Source organism: Hakea prostrata, chromosome 3 (genome assembly GCF_041222555.1).
Source record: "Hakea prostrata isolate BN-2017 chromosome 3, UWA_Hpros_2, whole genome shotgun sequence".
NCBI classification, from domain to species: domain Eukaryota; kingdom Viridiplantae; phylum Streptophyta; class Magnoliopsida; order Proteales; family Proteaceae; genus Hakea; species Hakea prostrata.
Window position 1 is genome coordinate 73,345,010 of NC_142602.1, and position 12,040 is coordinate 73,357,049.

General features: G+C 34.4%; 2 protein-coding genes across 2 annotated transcripts in view; one reads left to right on the plus strand and one right to left on the minus strand.

The window, feature by feature from the left end:
- The window catches only part of LOC149023024 (putative LRR receptor-like serine/threonine-protein kinase At1g53440), a 27,139-nt gene extending 20,507 nt beyond the window's left edge, over nt 1-6,632 (plus strand). The window contains exons 12-24 of the mRNA XM_089150897.1: nt 531-599; nt 869-937; nt 1,123-1,188; nt 1,278-1,316; nt 1,406-1,455; nt 1,582-1,955; nt 2,110-2,305; nt 2,385-2,513; nt 3,706-3,809; nt 4,091-4,301; nt 4,435-4,672; nt 5,955-6,105; nt 6,224-6,632. Of these exons, the coding sequence (XP_089007023.1) occupies nt 531-599; nt 869-937; nt 1,123-1,188; nt 1,278-1,316; nt 1,406-1,455; nt 1,582-1,955; nt 2,110-2,305; nt 2,385-2,513; nt 3,706-3,809; nt 4,091-4,301; nt 4,435-4,672; nt 5,955-6,105; nt 6,224-6,628 (2,101 nt within the window). The 3' untranslated portion in view covers nt 6,629-6,632. The remainder of the gene's footprint in view (nt 1-530; nt 600-868; nt 938-1,122; nt 1,189-1,277; nt 1,317-1,405; nt 1,456-1,581; nt 1,956-2,109; nt 2,306-2,384; nt 2,514-3,705; nt 3,810-4,090; nt 4,302-4,434; nt 4,673-5,954; nt 6,106-6,223) is intronic.
- On the minus strand, nt 6,556-11,034 carry LOC149023025 (amino acid-ligase). The gene is made up of 4 exons (XM_089150898.1): nt 10,583-11,034; nt 7,844-7,963; nt 7,359-7,469; nt 6,556-7,200 (listed from the first exon to the last, which is right to left on the minus strand). Exons 1-4 carry the CDS (start codon nt 10,878-10,880, stop codon nt 7,073-7,075), a joined length of 657 nt encoding a protein of 218 aa, XP_089007024.1. The 5' UTR covers nt 10,881-11,034; the 3' UTR covers nt 6,556-7,072.
- Between the last annotated feature and the right edge of the window lie 1,006 nt (nt 11,035-12,040).

Below are 12,040 nucleotides of genomic sequence, written 5' to 3' on the forward strand. Positions count from 1 at the left end.
GTTCTAATATATGACAAGCATATATAAATAGTTTATTATAGAAATAACTCTTTATCTAGGTGTTAATTTGAATCTACTGTTTTAATATTTGACAAGAGCAGATTATTCGTTATGAAGGTAAACTCTTTGTCTAGGTGTATATTTCTGAATGCTAATATTTATTTTGTCTTTAGATGATTTACTTTGTCTTTCCCATATATTATCTTGTGGTTGACAAATTTGATCTCATGATTGTCGAAACACATGGCAAATTCACTTCAAAGATTTGAGACTAAACTAACTCAATAAAAGTTCCATTAATTTCAGATTTAGTACCCAAGGCAGTTTGACTACTAGCAATAATTCCATTGATTTATTGTCTTAAATCAATATTCTCCGTAGACGTATCAAGTGAATGTCTTCATGGGTTTGAATTGCTAAATTAACCTTGTATTGATTTGAATGTATCACAAGTCCATCATTAAATCACACTATATAGACAATCTTTTCTAGTTATGTTCTAAAGGGATTTGTTTTTCTATCATTTGTAGAGACCTAAGCTGCAACAGGTTGACTGGTCACATTCCAGATTTTCAAAGTTCAATGAATCTGAAGTTCTTGTATGTAAAATAAATTTCTATATTTTCTTTTTATATGTCATTATTTATTTTATTCACTTTTGATTACAAACTGTCCATTGGTAAAATTAATCAAAGAAAGATATCTCATTATTTATGATTAGCATTTCATTAAACTTTCTTGCTAGCATAGTCATAGGTTTGTTGAATAAACACAATAATTCAACTTTACTTATCTATGATTTCTCTTAATATATCAATGAAAATTTTCTTTATTCTCACGGTTGGCACTTTATTGTTTATGGACATAGGTTTCTTAATAACAATTTGCTGACTGGAGAAGTGCCACAGTGGTTGTTTACAAATGGCGACATAAAAGTGTGAGTATTTCTCCTCTTCAAAAGTTTTGGCGCATGGTTAATAGGATCTTTTAACTTCAATTGACTTGCCTTTTTGATGAATTTATAGAAACTAGCTCATGTATCTCGACATGTTCTTTCTTCCTTTTTTTTTTTTTTTTACCAAGAACTACAGTACCATAACATAATGTTACTTTATCTATCAGTGATTTATCCTTCAACAATTTTACTGGATACGCTTCGCCAATCAGCTGTGAACAACAAATTACACTGTATATTCAGTACCCTATATTATATTCTTCCACTTTAATATACAACAAATGATTTTCTTATTTCTCTAATGAAATTGGTCTGTAAACAGGAAAACAATTGCCAGTTATTCATTTTCAAAAAACAATTCGTAAGTTTATTTTTTTTGGCTCAAATGTTATTTTTAATGATTAATAAATCTTGTGAAGAAACTAAACCCATCTGGATAACCTTTTGTAGAGTTGACTGGTGCTTGAAGAAGGACCTCCCTTGTTATGGAAAACCTAAATGTAATTGTACAACATGTTTACATTTTTAGATGACAAAACCTTAGAGCCTTTATAAGGGGTATACAAGTGATTGATAGGAAGTAATCATATATGAATACATCCCTTTGATTCCAGCTACCCACGCAGATAATTCATTGTTTATCAATTGCGGAGGTCCGTCAACAAATTTTGATGGAGAGGCATATGAACAAGATTTAACACCTCAAGTGGATGCTTCAACATCATACATCTATCACACTGATAGATGGGCTTCTAGCATTACAGGAGTCTTTGCGATTGGAAGCAATGTTCCGTACGTGTCCACAAACTCATCAGTGTTGAAAATGATTGATCCATCCATATATATGACAGCTCGAATTGCTCCGATCTCACTAAGATATTATGGCCACTGCTTACAAAGTGGTAGTTATACAGTGCGTCTCCACTTTGCTGAAATAACCATTACAGAAGACAAGACATTCAGTAGCCTTGGCAAGCGTTTATTTGATGTATCAATCCAAGTGAGTGATTGACAATTCCCATCATTGGTATTTTGTTTATCTTGTCACTTAGTTTCTCTTAGGAAATTATGCTCTTGTTCCATTACTTATTTCCCTTTTCATTTTCCCCCCTTTTTTTACACAATATCTCCAACATTCTTTTGCTTTATTACAGGGAGAAATATATTTGAAGGATTTTAATATTGCACAAGAAGCTAATGGCTCTGGTAGGAGTGTCATTAAGGAATTTAGTGATGTTATTGTCAGTGGAAGTACTTTGGAGATCCACCTCTTCTGGTCTGGAAAAGGGACTACTACAATTCCCATTGGAGTATTTGGACCCCTAATATCAGCTATTTCAGTGACACCAAGTACGACACTTGTCCACTTTCTATTTTCCCCATTCTTCGCACTTCTCATTGTGATAATGCAACTTGCTTGATTGTGCAGATTTTGGCTCTGGACTTTCAGTTGGAGTAATCATCAGTATCGTTGTTGCTTCATGTGTGCTCATAACATTGATTTTACTGACTCTTTGGGTGAAAGGTTGCTTGGGAAGGAATGATCTTGATAACAAAGGTTGGACAAATGGATCATCCATGTGTTTGTAACGCAATGCATTATTCTAACAACATTCCTAGAATATGCTTGTTTATAATTGATATGAAACTACATTTTAATTAGAAATCTTGGTTATTATTTTGGGTTAGAAAAAGTAATATGTCAGGTATAGATAGGGAAGAGGTCGTGTAGCTAATGGGAAAGGAATAAAATAGAAAATGTAGGGGTTTCAGTATTAGTCAATTAACAGAATAAAAGTAATTTATTTTGGAATAGTTTTAGGTTGAAACGATGGTTATTGGTTGAGAGAACAACATCAAGCCACAAACATCAATAGTTAAGGTGGTTATTACATATTTGAGGTCTCATATAAATACCCACTATTTTGTTGTGATAATAAAGTGGTTGCTTTCAACCCAGTGTTAACTAAATGACTAAACACATTGAAATCCATTTATGTAGAAAATAAATGTGACTCCATTCATTTCCTTTGACAAACTAATGGGTGATATGTTTATCAAGCCTTTTATCTAGTCTTACCTTCTTGAAAGATTGATCCAAGTGGGGCATGGACAATCTATATGCCATTAAGTGTGTCCCTATAGCATTATTGTCTTGGCAATAATATGTTAGTTGTTGTCACAATTAAGGATTTTTTATGTGATAATTGTTTTTGTCTTTTCTTTAGTTTCTTTGTCATCATGTTATTGCTAATTAGTGTTTTGTACTTTTAGTAAGTTCTTACTTACAGTCTACCTTCCCTTGGCTTGTAATTCTATTTATAAATAAATGGCAGTCTAACTACAATAACTCCCAAGTTGAGTATATCATGATTTTGTAATTTCCCCTATCTTCTTCTTTTATTTGCTCTCTTGTCTTCAAGTCTTTATTATTGATTGGTTCTTGGTCTATACTTTGCTATTGTATAAGAACTTCTATATGTGTCTCCTTTACTTCACATGTCTACTCTTTACGCTTTATTAATTTATTGGTTTGATCACTAGTTTTTATGCATTTCACGCATATCATATCTTCATATTGGTATCACATGTTCTCACCTACATGTGTGCTCTGTATTTATAAAAACCAATATCTATGCAAATATTTATAGATGTCACATGATACATATCATTAACTGGATAGATTAATTATCATTATAGTTTCATCTATGTATGGAATATTACTAATTTTGTTGAACTTAAAGCCATAGAGCTACAAACAGGTCACTTCAGTTTGAGACAAATTGTGGCTGCAACTGGGAATTTTGATGTATCAAATAAGATAGGTGAAGGTGGGTTTGGGCCTGTATATAAGGTATGTCAGTGTTCAAATCTTTGACTCACCCTTCTCACTTGTCACCATCAATCTATATCTTATTTTGTGGGTTGAGCCTTTAAATTATTCTAGCAGCAGCATGCCGCAACACTTTGATGTTGTAAATTTGCTTTAGTCTTCAATAGGAAAGACGAAAATGTAGGATGTAAATGAAAAGTTTAATTAAGATTGGGGAATAGAAAAAAAAGCAGCTTTATTTCAAATTTTACCTTGTTTATTTTGGAGAAATAGTGATTCAAATTTTACTTATATTGTCTTAGGGTATACTATCAGATGGCAAGGTAATTGCTGTCAAGCAGCTTTCTTCCAAGTCCAAGCAAGGGAATCGTGAATTTTTAAATGAAATAGTCATGATCTCTGCTTTACAACACCCAAATCTTGTGAAGCTTTATGGATGTTGTATTGAAGGAAACCAGCTGCTATTAATTTATGAGTATATGGAGAATAATAGCCTAGCCCGTGCACTATTTGGTAAATCCTATACTGTCATCGTGAATATAATGTCTACTCTTTTAGTAAATGAATGATAGTCATTGACATTGTCTATAATTGGTTTGCACAAGAATTTATGGTTAAATGATGATAAGTTGTGATATGCATTTAGGTTTTGAAGACCAAAGAATATACCTAAACTGGCCGACAAGGCTCAAGATTTGCTTGGGGATAGCACAAGGTCTAGCTTATCTTCATGAAGAATCAAGGTTGAAAATTGTCCATAGAGACATAAAAGCAACTAATGTGCTGCTTGATAAGGATCTTAATGCTAAGATTTCAGACTTTGGTTTGGCTAAACTTGATGAAGAGGAGAATACCCATATTAGCACTCGAATAGCTGGAACTATGTGAGTAATTTCTTTATTTCTTACTCTTCTTTTCTGCATGTGAATATAGTTGTTAGGTGACTAATGTCATAGCCTAAGAACTATCTATCCATTCGAGCATTTTCTTATGTCAAGATGATAACATACATTTTTCTTCACTAGTCTATGTTAATTATTTTGCTTTATTTTTAGATAAATATGTATGTTCTAGACTTCGTTGATTATACATTGATTTATTTAGGTCGTTTCTACCATAGTTTTATTAGATTGCATTGGTATGATTTATGTGTTGTATATAAGAATGACTATATGAAATATCATTGTTATAACATTTCATTTTTTGTCTGCATGCCTAAGTTTTCTCTTCAACACAATGGATTGTCTAGTCACCTTGACAACTATGCATGTGAGGGGTTTCTTATTTTCTTCTGCTATAATTTATGAGATCTACATTCAATTTTAAGAGTGTATACCATATTGAGCTATTCTGAAAAAAAAAAAAAAAAAATATTATGGATTAAGTCATTGAGATAGAAGGGATGATGCACTTGGTCCATCCATTTAGACAAGTCATAATTGGTGAACATTTTTTTTTTTTTAACATTGCGTGTCATATCAAATGAAAGCAAGAAAAAAAAGAAGAAACAAGCTCAAAATCTAACCATTCTTGGATTAGTTCAAAATTTAAAATTTATCTAGCATAACTAGATTCAATTAATAGAGGAAATAAAAGTAATTCAAGTTAAACATATACTCTACAAATATGAACGTGAAAGTATAGTACAAACTAATAAAAATCTAAATAACTAGAAGAGAAGAATCTATGACATAAAACATGGTTGTAATCAAATCCTTTGAAATTGATTTGCGAAAATATGAAAGTTAAATTTTTAAAATAAATCCAAATTAACATCATTATTGTGAATATTTTTAAGGAAAATTTGAAATTTAGATAACAATAAATGGTCAAATGACCCGCTTAGCTACAACTGTTAGGCAAATGCAAAACTTAGTTTGATGTAAGATCAAGACAATGCGAAATTAAAACTATTTTAATTAAATTAAATAAATACAGAAGCCTAGTGCCTGAAGAATGGTCTTATTTCATTTAAAAAGATAACAAAATCTAGAACTATGCAAGAAATTGCAAAATGTGAGACCCGGGGCTACTTTGAGTTAAACGCGCCTACTAAATGCAATGATGCCAAATGCGCATAATGATTTGATATTCGAACATTGCAGCGAAATAATTTCTAGATGAAATTAAATATAATGTTAATACCATACAATTTTTATTTTGTAGAGGATACATGGCCCCTGAATATGCGATGAGGGGTTATTTGACGGACAAAGCAGACGTTTACAGCTTTGGAGTTGTAGTGCTGGAGATTGTCAGTGGAAAAAGCAACACAAGTTACAGGCCAAGAGAGGATTTTGTTTACCTTCTTGATTGGGTAATTAAGTAACCTCGATCAAATTTATTTTTTAATGGAAAGAAAAGAATGCTGCTGCAACTGCATGGTTGTCTACGTAGCTTTATCTTGATATATACATTTCTCTTCGATCTCACAGGCTTATGTCTTACAAGAGCAAGGAAATCTGATAGAACTCGTGGATCCAATCCTTGGGTCAGACTACCAAAAAGAAGAGGCACTGAGGATGTTAAATCTAGCTCTTTTATGCACAAATCCGTCCCCTTCTCTCAGGCCTGCTATGTCTGCTGTGGTGAGCATGCTTCAAGGCAAAATTGCAGTTCAAGCACCTGTTGTGAAGCACAGCAGCACTACTACTGAGGATTTGAGGTTTAAGGCCTTTGAAAAGCTTTCATTGGAAAATCAAACAACATACTATTCAAGCACTTCCCGTGAGAGCCATCCACAAATGAATGTGCCTTGGACTGATTCTTTGATGTCTTCTCAGAGCCAACGAACTGAACGAAGGTCCTCAGAAATCAAGCTTCTCCCTGATCCAGAGTGACTACAGAAAGAGACACAAATTTGCTTCAAGCATTATATGTGACATTAAGGTCGGACAGAAGATTTCATAACCTTGAATTAAAAAATTATTGTAAGCATCTTAATTGGAACCAAGTAATAGTTTCGGGAAAATTAAATGACTAGTTACTTCTAAATTTTCTTTACAGAAGTAATCACTCAATGATTCGATTAATAAAATTAGCTAAATTTGACTTTAAGTTCACAAAACTAATTAAAACACTGAAGTTCTCAGTGCAGGAAGTTATCTATCTATATACATGGTTTGGTTCAAGGATATACAGTTTTCACATTCTGCTTCTACTTGAGATCTGAACAGGCTCTCAACACCACCATACGATTTTACAGAAACTTGCCTCTGTTGAATGTGTAGATGAGACCAATAATTTTGCACTTCCTTACCAACAAGAAGGAAGGAAATAACGCATTATCTTGCTCTCTTACAAGGAGAGGTTGTGACCATCTCGTCTTCTCTGGAACGCTTCAACGAGTAGCCGCAAGTGAATTGTTTAGCTGAGGTGACACTGGATGGGCTATGTTCTCTCTCTTGAAAACCTGAAAATACCCCAAAAGAACACATTATTATCTAAACAGTGTGAACCAGTGAGGAAAATCTAAGCATCAGTTCATCCAATCAATTCAACAAAGCTATCATTAGCAATAGAAAACAAAATTGCAGAACCATGTAAACTTTCAGTGGCAATAGATTGGACCTGAGTTTGTCTGATCCATCTTTGTTCGCTTGACTAGATTTACATTCTCTAGCCATGACTTCCTTTTAACACCCAGGGCATTGCACTTAACTACTAGATCAACATGTTCCCCTGAAAAAATAACAGAAAAATGCTGATATCATCAGAAAATTATTCATCTGCAAATGATAAAAGGAGCATCCAAGTGCAGGAGGCTCCCGCTACAGCAGGTTCCAGGTGAGGCAAATGTATGTAGCTTTGTCCCCACGTCTTGGATAGGCTATCTCCAAGTCTTGGACTTGCAACCTGAAGGTTGCAATAACACAACTTAACCGCTGCATCGATCTTTGGTCACAATTGGCACTTACATTACCTAAGTTTTGGATTTGATTTTTTTTTTTTTTTTCGGGGGGGGGGGGGAAGGGGTGGGTGGTTGGCATTAAAGGGAGAGGGGAACATACAAACACATTACCGGATGCTACTGCTACAATAAATTAACTTTGTACCTGATCTTCTTTTCTTCTCCAGCAGCTTATCATCTTCAACTGGGGGCTTTCGTTTATCACAAAGCCCACTGTGTTCATTTGTTTGATGATCGTTTTGTTCACCTGAAGGGTCATGTGATCCTGAAAAGATGCAACTTGGGTTAACAAATCTGATGTTTGATAAATTCAACACGATGAATACTGTATATAAAGGGGAAGTATTAGGCATTGAGAACATTATGATACATCAGTTATACAAGGCATCTCTGCCACCACATTAACTAGCATCATATTAAAGTTTGAAGCATGTAGCCAGAAAAGTAAATTCTCAATTATTTTTCAGTAAACAAGAATAAAACTGGAAGAGCATATATGATCAGAAATTTTGACGCCATTAAGTCATCGCCCGAAAGGTCCATGACTCCATTGTCAACAAAAGTATATGAATTGATAAATTATTAGAAGTAAATGTTAGCTTTCCATATTGGAAAAAAATATGTACTTGAAGGTACAAAAGTCATCAACACCACCATTGTAATAATTTGCAGCAGGAAATTAGTTATCAATCAATACCCTTGAAAGCAGCTTCCAGAGTACTTATAAAACAGATCACCTATCAACATCAGTACAACATATCTTTTGCAAACGCCAACTTATTTGAGTCACTAAGGATCTAATTTAAGTTCATGTAAAACCTACTCTGTTGAACACCCTGCATTGATTGTCAAATAGGCTGAAAAACCCAACACCCTTCATTATAAGTGTTGATGGATTACAGCAGGCAAAGGCAGTACGTAAATCAAAAAGGTTTTATATCAAGTTATTTCTTTAGTTTTGGGGGGGGGGGGGGACTCGATACCTTTTCTACCTCATAATTTAGTGAAAGATAAGATTGAGCATATAATCAAATAGATTAAATCATAAGAAAATTCATTATCCAACCTAGAAAACTGAGAAATCCCCACTTTTATTCTTTGCCTTCTTGAGAAGTCCTGGATCGTTAAATTGCAGTTTGAAAATGAATAGGAAAACAAAAGAAAAAATATATAAAATTACTATCTTCAGAAGCTGCAACAGATTTGAATCTCTTGCCCATCTAGTTAATAAAAATCTATTCTGAGGAAAAACCACACATATTTGGGAATCCCCTTAATATTGATTCCCTAAAGGCACCTCTAAACTTCTCCTACCACAATGAGTAAGAATCTTGATAGATCAATTGCAAATAATAAGAGGAAAGATCTAAGTCAACTGAGACAATTGTTAGATGCATAAGATAAAATGGACATCAGAATTTTCTTTGTCCTCTTCAGACTGAATATAATTGTGACCTTGTGATAATCTGCAGGGAATCAATGTACTGCAAGTTAGGATTTCCTTTCCTTAATTACCGGCTAGTGAAAAATTGCAAAAGCCAGCATGACTATGGTAGATGAGACAGTTGTAGTCAGTGTAGTATTCATGCAAAAAGGCTATGCAATGTCAAAAAGATCCAATTGGACAGACACCATCATCCCTTGACTTAATGATTGGTGAATAATGTAGACAGTTGGGGTAGTTCATTCTAAATACAAGAATAACATAACCATCACCATACCTCATCTCCTTCTCTCTCTCATAATCATCCCTCATACATTTTCTGTCACCCAAAAGATTATGGATTAGTTAATCTTAAGAATATACTGTAGAAAATCTCCAAATTCTGGTGAACAGATCCATTAAGAACCCGGAAGATAAACGGATATCAAGCACATTGAACTTATGAACTTCTAGCTATTAGAAACATAGTCACTACCTTCCCCCGGAAATAATATCTCTCTCTAGGCTCTTTCACTTCTTCTAAATCTCATGAAAGTTAACTAAGTGTACTAATTCCAAATAAGTAAGAATGAAGAAAAATAGAATCAAACTAACTCAAAATTTCTGGACATAAAATATTTGCACTATCCAAGTTCTGCATCTCATTATCAAATACCACCTGTTCTCATCAGTATCATATATAAGATCCAACAGTCCACACTATCTACTTGCAAGGCCAAAAAATTTCTTTATCAAAATTCTGACATCCAAATAGAATATATTCCCTCTATTAAGCATGCAAAGATTTAATTTCTTGTAGCTGTAAAAGGAATACATGAGCCAAGCAGCTTGCAAGACTAGATGCTGAAATTTCTGCCACACGCACTTACCCGAATTTACTAGACACAATACTTAGGTTGCTACCTAATGATCATAGGTCCGAGTCCAGAAAAGAAGCCCTCTCTTCAAAAGATGGAGTAAGCTTGCACACATCACTACACTTGCCAGACCCCTCAGTGGGTACATCCATGCTTCTTAAAGAATCTACGCAGAAAATTAGATTTCTGCTGTTTACCAAGTAAGGGGAACACGATTATAGTTCTTTTCAGACCTTATTGAGCTATTTCTAAGATATTTTGACATTTAAAATTCAAACTAATTCATTCTAACGCCTCCGAAAATTATCAAAACGAAATTCCCAATACGTTTAAATTTGAAAAAAAAGTACCAATAGTGAACTCTAAATCACACATCCAAGAAACAAAAATACAAGGGCTACAACTCAGAACATGGAGAAAAGTAGAACCACTTAACTGATCGATGTTAGCAAAAATCCCAAAACTAGGGCACTCAAAAGACAGTTAACTAAAACCTTTACCAAAGTTCTCCAAGAACCCAAATAACCATTCCAAAAGCAACGACATTCAAACAAAAAGGGAATGAAGAAAGAAAAAAACCTACTTTTTGTTCCAGCCTTGCAAAGTTTGCCATCGATGATGAGAGCATCAGCATCGTTAGCTCCAGTAGATAAACCTCGAGCAGAGAAGAAGGAAAGAAGCGACTTCCATGTGACTGACGAAGAGATGAGATCGAGACCTCTACTGATGAAGTGACCGTTGAGCTTCAACGTCGCCGGTTCAAGCCCAAAGGTCCGGGCAATGAAACCGAGGTCGAGACTTTGCTCTTCCACTGCCACCAATGGAACTAACTTTGCCAAAGCAGGACAAAATAGCTTGACTGTTCTGCTTCTAGCAGACATTTATAGTATAGTATAGTTGAATCTATATTTCTTCTTAACTGTTTTCTTTCTCCTTCGAATCGTTCGTCCCAAGAAGAACAAAGGTGATCGATTGCTAAAGACAGACAACTCTTCCTCCTGAATCCTGATGCTTGCGGCAGGTTCCAATGGTTTCTGGAAGTATCCTTGTACTTCTATGTGTTTAGTGTTCAGTTTTTCTCTTTTAAATAAATTTGTATTTTTCCTATTTCACGGTTTTAGGGCTCCGTATCGGGTCGGGTGAATATTTTTATATCGGCATACCGATACCGATAATAAACATTAGTATTATTATCATTAACAATTAACAATTTCGAGTTAAAAATTAATTTAAAAACCATTAATTAACAAGATTATCGCATAAACTAATTTGAGACATGACAAACCGAGTTTGCTCGAGTCGTGATTATGGGATAGAAGATTACTTGGAGAAGCTTTTAATGGAATTTCAAGAAGCTATGATTTCTTGAGAAATTGGCTTATTATTATTTCTTGGAACCTTAGCTCTTCTTTTCGATTTTCATTTTAGTGACCTTGTATTCTTGTTTTTTGTTGTTTATTATAATTATTTATTCATCCAAACTTAGAATAGGAATCGTTTTAATCACAAAGATCTATATATTTAAGGATGCCAATAATCATCCTTGATTCGTAGGTAGATGTTTTGCTAAGTCTAATTTTGTAACCAACCCAGTAGCCATTCCTAATGATCTTCTCCTTGTTTTCATTGGTTCATGAAGGCTTCTTCAGCCTCTATTCTAGCTTCCTTCCCCATATGTGTTCATTACCAAATAGCGAGGGTCAGACAAAACATTCCCACTAAAATCTGGTTTGAATTAGGGCTGCAACTGGGCCGAGCTTTTGCAATCCCAAGCCCAGCCCTATATGTTTTAATTTGAGCTCATTCCCGCCCTGACCCTAGTTCAGGGCCAAGGATGAACAAGGATTATTGTCCCTGGCCCTAAGCCATATAGGGCCAAGCCAAGCCCATTCCCGCCCTAATTGGTCCTAATTGGGTAGGGTTGGGATGGGTTGGCCCTAATTGGCCCTGTCCCTAGTCCTAATTGGCCCTGATTAGCCCTGATTGGCCACAATAATAATAATAAAAATAAAAGTATCATAAGTAAATTAAAAATAACATA